At 30.7% G+C, this 15,595-nt stretch overlaps 3 protein-coding genes across 10 annotated transcripts in view; 1 reads left to right on the top strand and 2 right to left on the bottom strand.

Moving 5' to 3' along the window:
- LOC143073112 (uncharacterized) overlaps positions 1-505 on the bottom strand; it is a 52,922-nt gene extending 52,417 nt beyond the window's left edge. For 5 of the 6 annotated variants that reach the window (XM_076248430.1, XM_076248433.1, XM_076248435.1 and 2 more), the window contains exon 1: positions 161-312. The gene's annotated coding sequence lies outside the window, so the exon portion shown is untranslated. Of the gene's footprint in view, positions 1-160; positions 313-480 lie in introns of those variants that run through there. The other variant, XM_076248432.1, reaches the window with a different exon arrangement.
- LOC143073111 (uncharacterized) overlaps positions 351-15,595 on the top strand; it is a 36,407-nt gene continuing 21,162 nt past the window's right edge. Inside the window, exons 1-5 of one of the 3 annotated variants that reach the window (XM_076248427.1) lie at positions 351-386; positions 5,771-5,891; positions 6,563-7,584; positions 8,564-8,768; positions 9,124-9,287. In XM_076248427.1, coding sequence (XP_076104542.1) covers positions 6,605-7,584; positions 8,564-8,768; positions 9,124-9,287 — 1,349 coding nt within the window. In that variant the 5' untranslated portion in view covers positions 351-386; positions 5,771-5,891; positions 6,563-6,604. The other 2 variants (XM_076248428.1, XM_076248429.1) reach the window with 2 other exon arrangements.
- On the bottom strand, positions 10,074-13,877 carry LOC143073113 (uncharacterized). Its single transcript, XM_076248437.1, has 2 exons — positions 12,176-13,877; positions 10,074-11,889 (listed from the first exon to the last, which is right to left on the bottom strand). The coding sequence occupies exon 1, from the start codon at positions 13,859-13,861 to the stop codon at positions 12,179-12,181; it is 1,683 nt and encodes a 560-aa protein (XP_076104552.1). The 5' UTR covers positions 13,862-13,877; the 3' UTR covers positions 10,074-11,889; positions 12,176-12,178.

Raw genomic sequence — 15,595 nt, 5'->3', positions numbered from 1 at the left:
GGAATTATTTGACATCGGAGTTCTATATATGATCTTCTAGTATTTTTGTGATAATTTTTGTATTTTGTTTTTTGAGTCATTTGTCAACGAAGTCGATAAAAATATTGCAATTCGGGGGATCTAAATAAAACATTGGTATTCACACACTAGGTATACAAACCTGATTTGCGTAAAATGACTACACAATCAAATCATTCTGTCTATTTTGCAATGTTTTGATCGTTTCCGTGATATTTCGACATTTCGACTGTTACTTTCATATTTCCCTTAACAAGATGAAACGAAAAAGTTATGAGTTTAAACCAGGAACGTGCTCAATAAATTAAACCACATTCGGAAACGGATACTTATTCCGGCCTACACAACAATATTACCACATGTACAATGTAAACATAACATCAGTTATCCTTTATTATATGTTATTTGTTCCACACAATCTCATTAAGCCTCTTGTATATTGAGTTATTGAAATACAATTACCTGTTGGCAGTGTTGGCTGTTGGCATTGTTGCATTTGAGTCTTGAGTCAACATAATTTTTGCTATAATTTTTTTGGGTGTGTTTCATGTATTTTTATTACTGATGTTGCATATCTATTGTGTATCATTTCTTATGACATTGTTTGCATGCTATTAAGCCCTCTTGGGACCCTAATTTGGTGAATAAAATTCTATTCTATTCTATTGTACATGTATGTATCACACAAATATGTTGCATATCTGAAGGTGAATGCTAGAATGCAAGAATTGTAGTGAAAAGATCACATGTTAATTTTACTACTAACAAATTACAACTTGCTGGAATAATGTAGTACATCTACATAGGCAAGATTCCAAGAATGCAAATAGTGAAACATAGATAGATGCCTGATGAGGGGGGATAGGACCTTTATCGGGACTCCGGGATCGGGTGTTTTTAAGCTCAGGATTTCAGGATTGACCCTTTCGGGATCCGGGAATTCTTTTTTTCTTTTTTCGGGATTTAGATTTTTTTAAATCGGGACTTCGGGATTTCGTGTTGTAAGCCCGGGATTTTGGGATCAGGACCCCTCCTACCCCCCCTCCCTGATGGTCCTAGATGTACAGTAACACTTCTTTTCTTTTAAGACATTTTTCACATCAAATAATTTTATAAATGATTGGAATTACCTACCATTTGAAGTTATTTTTCTAAAACTATTGAAGCTTTTAAATTGATTAGTATAGACTGTAAGGGTCATTGGGAGTGATCTATAATGTATCAGTTCAGTAATTGATGAGGACACAAATAGTTTTTCTATGACTTTTAATTGTGTGAAATATTGCACCAAACAATGCAGGATTGATGTCTGTATCACAGGGACTCAGTTTAGGGAGCTACCTTTTGATTTTTAGGGGGGGGGGGGGGGGTGAAATTTGAAAAAATAGGCAGGACAGGAGTTTTGAGTAAAAAAAAAGGCAGGATGAGACACCTGCAAAAAAAAAGAAGTCAGGACGACTAGGTAAAAAAAAGTCAGGATAAACTAACAAAAAAAGGCAGGACCGAACAGAGTGAAAAATAAAAAGGCAGGACAGAGATTACAGCTAAAAAAAAGGCAGGACAAAATTTTTCATCTTAGCCCCTCCATAAAAATCAAATGGTAGCTCCCTTAGAACATAAAATTTATAATTTTGTTAAAACAATGTTTTTCTTTTTTTGTTTGTGTATTTCCTGTACTGTCCTGTCAAGGACGTATGTTAGTTATACGTCCTTGATTTTTTGTATAACATTATTTACATTTTTAACATTATAGCATCAATATTTCTTTGTTTTCTAGCAATGTCATGAATGTGAAGATTACATGTACTATATATCTTTATCCGCATGTACTGAAAAATTTAAAGGAAAATGTTACAGTAACTAGGTATCTTTTAATTTATAATTTTGTACAAAAAGTTATAAGTTGCTATAATTCTATGAAAAAAATTGTATTACACCTGTCCTAAGTCAGGAATCTGATGTACAGTAGTTGTCGTTTGTTTATGTAATATATACGTGTTAGTCTTGTATGATTTTAAATTTTAGTTTCTTGTGTATAATTCGGAGTTTAGTATGACGTCCATTATCACTGTACTATTATGCATATTTTAGGGGCCAGCTGAAGGACACCTGCGGGTGCGGGAATTCTCGCTGCATTGAAGACCCATTGGTTGCCTTCGGCTGTTGTTTGCTCTATGGTCGGGTGGTTGTCGCTTTGACATATTCACCATTTCCTTTCTCAATTTTATGTGTTTCTCGTTTCTCGTTTTGTTTATATAGATTAGACCGTTGGTTTTCCCGTTTGAATGGTTTTACACTTGTAATTTTGGGGCCCTTTATAGCTTGTTGTTCGGTGTGAGCCAAGGCTCCGTGTTGAAGGCCGTACTTTAACCTATAATGGTTTACTTTTTAAATTGTTATTTGTATGGAGAGTTGTCTCATTGGCACTCACACCACATCTTCCTATATCTATGTAAAAGATTTTCTGCAAGACGTTTTTGTTATCATAAAATATTCTTACCATTCTGTTATCTCAATAACCAACAGTTCTTCCAGTTTCAAAAACTTGATTGTTGAAACTACATCTACTAAGTTTTTAGATACACATTTGAATTTCACATTACACATAATATTCTTTAAGAAAGTATCACCAGTGTTAGACTTATCCAAATCATGATTAAGATTTATTGCATTTTTTCAGTGTTTTGAAATCAGATCATTAATATGATAAATTTTTTGTATCATATGTTTAATTTTGTGTATTGTTTTGTAATGTAAATAAAGGCAACAGTAGTTTATACCGCTGTTCAAAACTCATAAATCCATGGACAAAAAACAAAATCAGGGTAACAAACTAAAACTGAGGGAAACGCATTAAATATAAATCATGCCTTAGTTTTCTCTTTTGAGTGTTTTTTTTACATTTGTCATTTGAAGGCCTTTTATAGCTTAAATTTCTAGGCATTTAAAAAAAAAAATATACTACAGTTCAATAATAATATTAACAATACTTTATTTAAAGAGGGTTACATAGTAAGCTATAACACTAATCTTCCCTGAGGGTGACATAATTCACAAAATAAGTATCAATAAAAATTAAGAAAAAAATTTATTTTGAAATTAAATGAATTATAATTTATAATTTGATTTAATGTTTTTTAAGTGGAAAACATATTTTTTTTAATGGATTTCATATTGTTAAGGAAATTGTATTTATTGCCTCGTTCAGAATTTTAAATAATACAAGGAATATGTAGTAACCTTGAATTTCTTGATCATATAATTTTAAACTAATAGACCAAACAATGTAAATTTAAACAATATGATGTGGTACTGAAACAATAAAATTGTGTGAATTAAAATCTAACCAAAGCTGAATCTGAGAGCAACCCTGAGACCTGACATCTCATTTATAAAGGATCTTTGACTTAAAATGGATTGCTGAAATTCAAGGCAATTTTTAAACATGACATGACATAACAAAGTTATGTGACTAGAACCCTATAAAGAGTTACTTTCCCTTGAATCGGATTTATTAAACTTTCTTTGTATAAGTTCATAAGAGCATAAGAGTACCTTTACATGAACATTCAGAATTCAACAGAAACCCTCAACAGGAATAAGTATCACAACTATGAATGTTCCAGGTACCATTCAGGGCCGTAACTAGGGTTCGAATTCAAGGGAGGCAGGGGTTTGGGGGCTGCAGATTGAGGCCCCCAAGAGAGGGTGATTTGGGGCTCAGCCCCCCCCGCTGTTTTTTTTCTCGCAGTAAAATGGCTAAAAATGATTTACTTGCTTTAATAAACATCAGTATTGCTTGAACCTGGAAGTAATTTTTATGCAAAAACAAACTGAGATTGCTGTTCGGGGTGACCCAAGGCTTCGTCTTGAAGGCCGTACTTTGATCTATAATTATCAACATTAAATACATTGTGACCGCGGATTTAGTTCTCAATATGGCTAAAAATCACCCGATTTCCTTCGATTTCCTTACTTTGAGAAACATCAGTATTGCTGGATCATTGAAGCAATTTTTATACAAACAATTATTATCTGTATTTAAAGATATTTTTGTTAGAAAACAAACTGTTAAGTTAAAAAAACATATAAAGCAAGATCATAGAAAGCAAGATATTTTTTTTTTGTCCAGGACCTTGAATTTCAATATTGTTGAAAGCTGAACAGACATGTATATAACTACATCCAGGGACTTTCTAAACTAGTATATACTTATATTAGAAAGTCTCTACTTCAACGAATGGGAGTGTTTAACTACTAAGGCATTGACCATAATGTTCTCGTACGATCGGCCGGGAGACGTTAAAAAAATGACCCAACAGCTGATTCAGCCGGTAACGAAATTCCGATATCATAAAAGATGAAAGGGAACTTCCTCTGCTTAATGAAGCCCCTAAATAAATGTGAATAGTTAAGTCTTATTCAAAATTGTCGAAAGTAAAGTTTCATATGTGTTCTCGTGCGAATACTGAACAGACGGACGGCCACACGAAAAAAAAAATTACTGAAACGGTTCACTTTCGGTAAAAAAAATCCGGAAAATGACAGATATATCACGTATCATGATAACACTGTTTAAACTGAAAACTTGTGTTGTTTATAATATAAATTCAAGTTCTTCGTGTACATATTGTCAATATTTCATTTTATTACTTCAAAAAACAATTTGGTGTAGAAAATTCAGGGGAGGCAACTGCCTCCCCTGCCTCATAGGTAGTTACGGCCCTGCCATTTGAACTCACCTTGGAACTAATTATGAGATAATATTTAGTTGCTGCTCAGATGTAAAATATTGATCATGCATTGTCATGAGCTGTCCAACCTAAATATTAATGTAAAATTTGAAAATAAAAATCAACTCAAACATGACACATATAATATATTTATTGAATGTAACAATAATCAATTGTTAAGTACTGTTAGTGAAAAAAGATGTTTGAAGTTGGGACTCTGTTGATGTCAAAAGGTGTCTGAGTCTGCTCAGTCATACATTATTTTAAAAATTATTAAAAATTATAGGTATTCTTTCAAACCACTAGGAATATTCAAACCAGAGAAGATCAGAATATTCTTTGTTATGAATTATGTCTCAAGTCTCTTCATCAACTTACTTACATGGCTACTAAGGCAAAAAAAAACCAACCAGAACATAAAATTGTCTCATATCTTGTAAAACATTATAAAACCTGATACAGAATATTTGAAAGGTAATTCTTAGCTCAAAATGTTCAGATTTAAACAATCTTAAATGCAATCAGCTACCAGTCAACTAACTAAAATTGATTTGATGGTAAAGAATATTATTTTTATTTGGCAAAAACCTACATCAATTTTATTTTAATGGCTTATTATTTGTATTGACTGTTTTAAAACTTATCATTGTGGATATGATTATATTCAATGTCACAAGAGTGTGACATATAAATGGTCCCAGGGATTTACAAAATGTGGTTCTGTGGTATATGTAGCCTTTGCAAAAATATTCTTCTCTGAAACCCAAGTTTGAATATGAAACAAACTTTGTCATAAAAAGTACTGTTGAATCCAGGTAATTGCGATTCAGACTCCTTGGAGCCTCCAGTTTTAAAGGAATGAGAAATGTTTCATGACAGAATCAAAGTACAATGTACATGTGTTTGCTTATGGTTGCTACATTTTCTAAAACATGCTTGAAAATGATCAGAATACTGCTCTATCATGTCCTGAATTAATTGTTTTTCCCATGATTAATTGTTTTTTTTTTTATTTACAGAAAATGGATTCATACAAGATTAATGAATTAGATCCATTACATGAACAGTAAATGTTATTTGAAATTCAAAGATCAATGAAATGACACATTCACCACCTGTTACAGAAAGAAAACTATTCAGGTATTTATCTATTGATTACATATACAATCAAACAATAATATTGTATTATTTTGGATGGATATATTTTTTTATTTTCCAATTTGTGACAGGTTTAAGATATTTTCATGCTTTTTTACCTATGTCAAATTTCATAAGGATTCTGTATGAGAATAAACGATATGGATTTAGAGGTATTTGTGAAAATTGACCAGATTAAATTATTTTGATGGATTATTCTACACATTCTGTTTATACATGTATTTGAGTTACAGGTAATATTGATGTGAAAAATATACTTCTGAATTTTATATGAATGATAGTGTCACTGTGGTGTTGATGATTGGTTTGGTTGGTTGTACATGTACTGTTCCATATATTTGGGTAATTACTGTCATCTTTTACATGTATTATTCAATAGAATTCCATATCTTTTTAAGGCAATAATTTTATTTTTAGATATTAGTACACCTATTTAAATAGAAAAACTGAACAATCCTAAGTAATACCAAATTTTTAAAACTTATCAGTTAGTATTTTTGTGTAAAAAAAAAGATTAAAATATTTATTGACCATTGATCATTGTTTTCATTTTGAGACATTAATTTTCTATTGCAGTTATACACAAACTTATACATAAAATGCTTAAAGGTAAGTTTATAAAATGATAACAGCATCTTATCTTTCAAATTTAGGCATTGGATCATGAACCAAAAGATTAAAAGATTAGGAGAAACATGAATACAGACTTTTTGAAAGACATCATACCATATCGCTGCCCTAAATGTGGAGACAGTAGAAAATTTACATCTCTACGAGATTTAAAACTGCATCTCAACTCTGAACATGCATTTAAAGTTGGATGTGTTAAACCTAGATCAAGAACTACAATTTTTGATAATAAGGGACATAACTCAAGGAAAAAAACTGCAAACAGAGAAAATTTAAGTCGACAATGGTCATCAAGCTATGATAGCAGGAGATCTAGTTCTGAAAGTTATGGAAGAGAATCTCCTCTGTTCCAAAGTTACAAAGATGATGCTAGGGTATTAGAAGGCCAACTGGAAAGTGCTAGAGAGTATGAACGTAACAACCGGAGGCAAGGTAATTATTTGTCAAGAAGTCATAGTTATGATCCTTTAGACAGCACAGTAAATAAATTGAACAAGGATGTTATGAGCTCCCGTAGGAATATTTGGAAGTCCTCTGATGAATTGTACAATGCAGAGGATGTTCTGAATGGAGTCGAAACTGCTGCCGAGGAAAGATTTAAAAGTCAGCAAAACATTATACAAAATTTAGTGGATGAATTACAACAAAAAGATCTCCAGCTAACAAACGCCAACTGTGATGCAGAAAGACTTCGTCATGACAGAGAAAAGCTGATGAATGAGGTGGAGGAGTTGTTCAAATCAGCTGATTTTGGAAATAAGAAATTACTTCAAGAACTAGAAACTAAAGAACAAGAATTAAATGCTGTCAACAATGAGTTAGATCACATTAAACAGGCAGCGTCTGATGAGTTGAAACATAAAGATCAGAAATTGATAGAAGCTGAAAGAAGTTTGCAGCAGATAGAGTATGAAAGGAAATCTTTAGAAAATGATAGAGAAAATTTGATTGAAAAAGTACAAATGGACAGTGGGTTATTGAGGAAAACATTGGAAATGAAAGAAAACCAAGTACGAAAGCTTAATACAGAACTTGAGGCTATGAAGTAAGTATATATGTTAGTGACAAAATGTGAAATTCAGCATTAAGCTTAAATTCTAGGCAATAAGCAGTAAGTCTATTATTTAAATAATGTAAGGCAGTAGTTTTAAATCCTGAAAATTATTAGGCTTTTGATAGGGATAATTACCACTTACAAATTATGAAAATGTGATGGTTATGCCACTTTCAACACTTTATAGGCTGTTTTTTGGAGTTCTGTGAGAGACTACTTTTGGCAGAAAAACTGGAGATCCTAGTCAATTAAGATGCCACATGTTTGGTTCAACTCATAATCTAAGTGTTTACAGGCTAGGCTAGTTATACAGTTGTTTAACTACTTAGACCACTTGGCCACCAAGACCCACCTCTTGTACAATGATGCTCTTGATACAATTAGTTCTGACAGCCACCTAGAATATTATACATGTAAGTTAAGGGGTCAAATAGACATTATTTTTTATTAAGGGCTTTACATATTTTGGCAACTCTCCTGGAACTATAACATGTATAAACTATAATAAGATAGATATGAAATGGAAGAATTTTTGGTACATTTGGTCAAAGCATGCCAAAGGCTTTTGAATGGAGTTATAACCACTTGAATGTTTAAATACTAATTTATTGGTTTAAATGTCAGATGAATTCATAATTTAGCAATGTGGTCTTTTTCAAAGAAACTTATCATAACTTTCTGAACTTAAGTAAAGAATGACAACTAAAAACACCTTAAGTGACTTTTTAATTATCATAATTATGATGGCAGTTTTTTTTTCTCTTATTTCATGTAAACAGTTTTGTAGTCTTTTGATGAAGTCAGTGTTTTCTTCATCACATCTAAATTCAGTTTTGATTTGAATAAACCCTGAATTAAAGGTGAAAAGACTTTCAACTGTTCTTTTAAATGTTCAGAGAGAAAATGTAGGTCTATATCGAACACATGACACACTTGAACTTTTTTCTCTTCATTTTGATTTTTTTTAAAGGCAGGAACAAAATGAACTTTTGTCAGAGAGTATGGAACTATACAACACAGCAGATCAAGGTACATCTAAACTGAAGGATATGTTGAGATTACGTGATTGTCAGTTACGAGAGGCGGAACAAGAACTGAATAATTTGAAGGAGCTTAATGACCGTCTGGTTTGGGAATCTAGACAGCTCACAGAACAAGCAGATTCACATAGCCAGGTTTGTCAATTCAATTTATATTGTAATGTAGTGTTTTTGATAGAAATGTTACATTGAACACAGTTGAATATTTAAGTTTTACCAATTATAAATTTTTTTTGTTTTCTCTTACTTATTATTTTTAGCATTTTGCCATATAAAACTTTTGATAAACAATTTCCATGTTTAGTTTAAACATATTTATTTATAGTGGAATCAAGTTTTGCAACTTCTATTAATCCCTTTCCACTTTCAATGTTAAGAGAAGTCAATTTTTATTTATAAAAAGTTACAACTTATGTGCATATAAAGAAACTCTCATTCACTTGATGAAATGTCAAATATGTTTAGGTATACTAAGAGATTCTATTTATAGGTTCTTCATGAACTACTAAGACAAAGAGAAGATGAGCTATCATTGGTTAAACAAGAATTAGAGTCTGCATTACAGTCAGATAAACCTAAGCCTGCCAATGAACAGTTAGAGCAGTTACAGCAGATAGTTCTAGAGAAAACTGCTCATCTAGAACAGAAAGAAAAGTATGTATGTTTAGCAGCTTTAAGCTGAAAAAAATATGTGATGTGCAGTTGATCATTCTGTTTTATTATTCTGATGTGACTTGTTTGTCAGAGTAATGAGCCTTGGGCAACTTTTTTCCTATTATACCATGTAATAAAAGCTTGTCATTTTTTCTACTCTTGAACCAATCTTAAGGTGGCACCTAACACTACAGGGAGATAACTCTGTAAACTCAGCAGAACGTTTTAATGACGTTGTGTTGTTACGTGAATATTAAGCTTCTCAATGATAAAAATAAGTGTTTGTCAAATTGCTATATAACCAGTGTAATTTTTCTGATTAAACGGTTGGTTCAATTTTTTTTATTTTTTTTATATTTTTGTCAAATGGTCAAAGTAAATACTTTGTCAAAATTTTAAGAAAATTAAACGAGCCAAATTAATTTTAGTTAAGGTGTAAGGTACCACCTTAATTGACAATGATTAGTGTTCCTCAATGCCGAGGTCGATGGTTCTTACCCAGCACTTTGATTTCCTCTACCTATAAGAACAGACAACAGTATATAGTCAATAGTTCCTAAAATGTTTTTTCTCCCCATCGATCAATCAATCATTCAATCAAAGTTCATGTTTACAATTTATTTACTACTGAATGTTAAGTAGCCATCAATCAATCAATCATTCCATGTCCCTGAAATAACTTAAATCAATGATCATACTAGACTTACCTGTAAAACATAATAATATTTGTTTGTTACAACTGTGGTTATACTTTTTTTTCGGATTGGCATAGATATTAGTGTCACCATCAAATAATAACAATTTTATATAAATACTATTACAAAAGACAATGGTTAAAACATAACATTTACATATATATATAATAAACAATGGTAATATTTAGAAATTGCAAAACAATATGTATTACAGAAATAAGCAATTTTTCATCAGAGTTAAAAATTTAATGAAGTTTAGAAAAAAAACTATTGGCTCCAAGTATCTGATGATAAAATCATGGAAGGTCAGTGTACATGTACTTAAACATCTAGAATGATGTCTCCTACACAAAAGAAATAAGACAACTTGACAATTTAAAAACCTTACCACAGTAATTTACATTATAAAATGACCCTCTTCTTTCATTTTGTGAACAAATCTATTCTTACTGGAACTTACTATAAAGTACATGTGTTACTGTTACAGTTAGATTTAATTGTTAATATATTTTGTTTTTATGATGTAGAAGATAGATCATGTAGAAAGCAAATGACTAATTATCACTATTGAAATAATCAATACAATATAAAAAAAATATGAAACAACATGGCATGTAAAAAGTCATCTCCTATAGTATAAAAAGAAAGATAACTCTAACAGATATACCAAATTATTTTAAAATAATAATTTTGCATGGTACCTTTGGAGTTGGTTTCACAAAAATAAACTTACAATTAAGATTGAATGAAGTATACTGAATTATTTATGACTTACGTCGTCAGATAAATTTTAGTCGCAAGTTTTTGTGAGAAACCTACTCTAAAAGACTGCAATTTAGTCAGATGTGACATGAAATAGTTGTTATAAATGTAATTCTAATTCTTTAAGTGCTTGAAGGAAACATGCAGCTAATACATTCAAGAATTTATATGCATCACAAAGTGCTGCAAAATTGTTTATTTGCATGTTGTGGATACAAAAGCTCTAAGAAAAATTGACTCAAATAACTCAAAGCCTATACAAAGTTTCCAAGGCATAAATGTTTTTTTTCAGCTAAGAGTTATTTTGGCTATGTAGAGTTTCTCACAAGAAATGAGGTTATTTTGGGGAGTATTTTATCAGTTGTTTGAATATAGGAAAGTATAACAATAATAAAATATATGAACTTGCTGATATTTAATAAATAAAAAAACTACACAGAATATATACAACAAAATATTAATGAAGTAATTTGCTTTGAAGAAAATATTATGCTATATCATGTATATGTACCTGAAAAAAATTTGGTATATACAAATTTAAATAATAAAGTTGTGTAAAGACAAACATCATTTGAACTAAACATTATAGATTACAGAAAAAAATCTCTGAATTGATGGAGTCCAAAACTCCAAATTATCACAAAAATGTTATTTTAAATTTTAGAAAAGACTTTTTTAATATAAAAATATCTGGCTTTAGAACAACAACAATTCTAAGGAAAAAGTCATAATCATACTGGGATTGCCTATTTAAAAGTTTCCTTTAGAAGATATAAAAAGTACTGATTCAAACTAGGGTACTAGATAAAAACCCTGACTTCCAAGTTTAAATATTCTAATAAAGATAAATTACTATCATTTTCAAAAGTTTTACATTAATAAAAACAGGTGGTGACATGACAAAAAGCATATGATAATACATGTATGTGATAAACTTGTTAAAAGAATATTTCTAATCAAAATTTTCTTTGATAAGACATTATTTAAATTGTATTCTAATTTTCTTACACTGTTGAATTTAATTCCTACTATTTTATATATTTGAAGTTAGAGTCTAATCATCTGATTGTTGTATATCTAGATCTGTACTGCCATCCAGTGTTCTCAATCTTTTCATCCTTAATTGACCAAGACAACATGTGAATCTATGAAAATTACAAAAATATATAGTTAATAAATAGAAAATGCAATAAGTTAACTTTGTGAAAAATAACAAAATAATCATCACTTATGAATTCCAATGGATATTCATATTAATTCATTAAACACAGAATTCTTGACTTAAATGAGTATTGATAAACTATATTCTCTAGTTGAAAGGTGTCTTATTGGCAGTCAATACCACATCTTCTCTTTTCCATAATATTTATTAAATCCTCAAATCATCTGATGTCTACAAGAAGTAGCTTTACTGAAAATGTTGTCACTTACTTTTTAACATTCTGATATATTCACTTCATATATCTTTGCTTCTTTGGTTGTGCTGCCTTTTGGTCGAGTACAGCCTATCAAAAGTTGTCCCTTTTGTGTGAAGGCAAGAGAGAATGGACACAATATTCCTATTTCTTTTGTTTTATAACATGTCAGTAATTGTCCATTATTGTCTAATATATGTAAGGTATGAATATCCATATCAGCCACAATAACATTGTCTCTAGGTGTTGTCACTATCCTGGTTGGTTTGAATGGTATGTCCTTGTTGATCTCTGTATGTCCTGTATATGTATTGATTATACCCCCTCCCTGTCCTAACACAGTCACTCTACCTCTGTCACTACCTGGGTAATAATCCACCACATGTATATTCCCATTACCGGTACTGGTTATACTGTGGGGATAATTAAACATAGGTTGATTATGTTGATTATGTTCATACACAGTTTCATACTCCCCTTTCTTATTCATTACTATCACCTTATATTGTACCTCACTATTAAAAACTCCTATTATGACTTTGTTATTGCTTGTCACATGGACGGTTGTAGATATTAAAGGTGAGATATCATACACCGTGTCTGTTATTTTCCCAGTGTTTGTGCTGAGTTGTTGTATTCTAGATTTCCCAGTAGCTAGTAATATGTCATTGTCATCTGTGAGTGCCATACCATATACTTTGATATTCAGAGAAGATATTCTCAAATTGTTTCCTACATAATTTCCTTTCATTAGCTGTGCATCTAAATTGGAATTCATGAAGATTGACTTGTCATATAAACAAGGAATTATATCTGTAACATGGCTAAGTTCAGTCTGATATTGTTTATTGATATTAAGAGAAACACTTAATTCTAGTGGACTGTTCTTACTTTGTAACACTCCAACATTAGACTGATATATCTCCCCTGGTACAAAGTCTGGTATAGATTTGTAGGTTGACTTGGTTTTTGGTGCTGGTACATCAATTGAATTTTCAATTCTGCCTACTTCATGGAAAAACTTAGCACTGTTAGTGCTGTTGATTAAATCTTCTATTTCAGTGTTTTTTTCATCAGACTGTTGCATGGATCTTGATATGGTATCAAGGTCAGCATCAATGGATTGCATAACAGTTTTTCGATCTTGATCCACTTCATTTCTTATTTTTTCAATATGTTTTTCAACAGCCTGTTTCAAAGATTCTTCTTGATTCTTAATATTCCTCATGACTCTTGTATATTTAGCATTTTCACTATTCTTAAGTTTTTCCAAATGTCCTTTCTTGGTGAGCACTTCATCTTTGTTTGTCTCAATTTTCCTCTGTCCTGTTTTCAGTTTGTCTTTTTTTATGTTATATGCATCCCTGATTTCAATTAAATCATGTTTCTTGTGTACTTTCGATTCACAAGTTGGACACACAAGACTGTTGCATGACTTGCAAAAAAAGCAACAAGTTTGTCCTAGGTGGTCTCTGCATATTATATTAGTGAAATCTAACTCCTCACTGTGCAGTCTTTTATCTTTAATATCTATCACCTTATGGTCCTTTGAGTTTTTAATCCTAAGATGTCTCTTTACTTTACAATTGTCACACATTAAAAGTTCACACTCAAGGCATTTCCATTTTATGTTTTTCTCTATATCACACAAATGACAGTTGATAGGTATTTGACTTTTATGAAGTGATTGGGAAAACGCCATAATTTTTATACTGTCTGTTCTAATTCCTATTTTGTATCAAGTCCTGAGTCAATGAAATATTAAAAATCAAAAGATAGGAAATTGTTTATGTTATTATGTGACATAAATTTATCTTGTAAAAAATGTTAGATAACAATTGTGTACACAAATTATGTATTGTATGGGTAGATAATATTGTAACCTTTTGAAAGATTTTAGTATGCATTGGTACACAAATATTCATCCCAATTAGAATGTATGGATTTTCTGAAAGTTTTAAATATTACAACCAACTTAACATTATGCCATTAATATTAAAAAAAAATATTTCTCAATATTGTTATTCATGTTATCCTTCCTCACCAAAATATGGTATGGAGGCTTTATTACGACTATATACTATTCTAGTGATTTTTTACTTCAATAAAACATGATATAAATACCCTTCCCTAGATTTTCCATCAAAACATGATGGAATTTTGTGATGGAACAAATGCCATCATCTTGAAGGAGTATTGGAACAGCTTTCCATCAACTTTCCATCAATGATGAAAAATGGTTGATGGAAATTTTTTGATGGAATTTGTAATCATGATGGTGGAAAACTGATGGCATAATTTCCATCTGATGGATAATTGATGGTATTTTTGCCATCTGATGGATAATTGATGGAACATTTTAACTGATGGAATATTTTCCATTACATGTAATATGCATGGAAACTTGATGGAGAATTGACCATCAGATGGAATTTGAAAATCTTTCCATATATGGCATTTTCTGTGATGTCATAAAACAATATTTGTTCTCTGTCGTCTATAGGTAGTCCAGTTACATGTGTGTATCTTTTAGTTCAGTGTCCCATTGGAATCTCTGTCCTTAAAGTTGAATTAGTTGATGGCAAATTCTGCAAAATAAAAATAAAAGAATCTAGCATATTATAAACATGATAAATTAGAATAAGTTAACATTGTAAAGACATAAAGTAAGGTTATTAGTTACTTGTCATTTGTGGATATATAAATGTATAATTGTCAGTCATACCACAGATCTCTAAGTTTATAGCAAAATTATTTTATTGGAATTAAGTACTAAATAATTTTATAAAAAAAATAATGTTTTAAAATGATACAAAATATGATTCCTGTCATACACAATTGTATGATATGTATATTCACATTTTTTGTGTCATTTGGTCTTTTGTTGATAGTTGTCTCACTGGCAATTATACCATGTATACCACATCTTCTTGATTGATAATTTCTATAAATTTATGGTCTAGTTGTTTTCTCTTGACTCTGAAAAGCTAATAAAACATTTTAAATGTCACTTAACTTTGAACTAAAAGAGCATGCACATATATTCAAAATGGTGGAAATTCTAATACATGTACATTGTACTTACCAAAAGATTTAATCCAGAACATGTGTACACACTAATCTTCCTAAATCCAAGAGACAATTATGTCATCAGAAGAATACATCTGCACTATTCAATCCCAGTCAACAGAATTAATAAGAACCTTTTGATCTAAATCCATTGTAAAATTCATAATTTGTTAATGACAGAAGACATCTTTGCTTCTTGTCTGCATGTTCATGAATGTTCAAATTTGAATTTGTTGATTTGTTGAGGTTGTGTAGGGTCTTGTGACAATTTGATTTCTTTGAAATGTGCCCCTAATAAATACTGTTAATTATCTAAATCTTGAATAATTGCTATAAATTATATAAAAAATATGTATTTATAGTTTGT

This window comes from Mytilus galloprovincialis, chromosome 4 (genome assembly GCF_965363235.1).
Source record: "Mytilus galloprovincialis chromosome 4, xbMytGall1.hap1.1, whole genome shotgun sequence".
Lineage (NCBI taxonomy): Eukaryota > Metazoa > Mollusca > Bivalvia > Mytilida > Mytilidae > Mytilus > Mytilus galloprovincialis.
The sequence above is the reverse complement of the archived record's forward strand: the minus strand, read 5'-3'. Positions and strand labels throughout refer to the sequence as shown.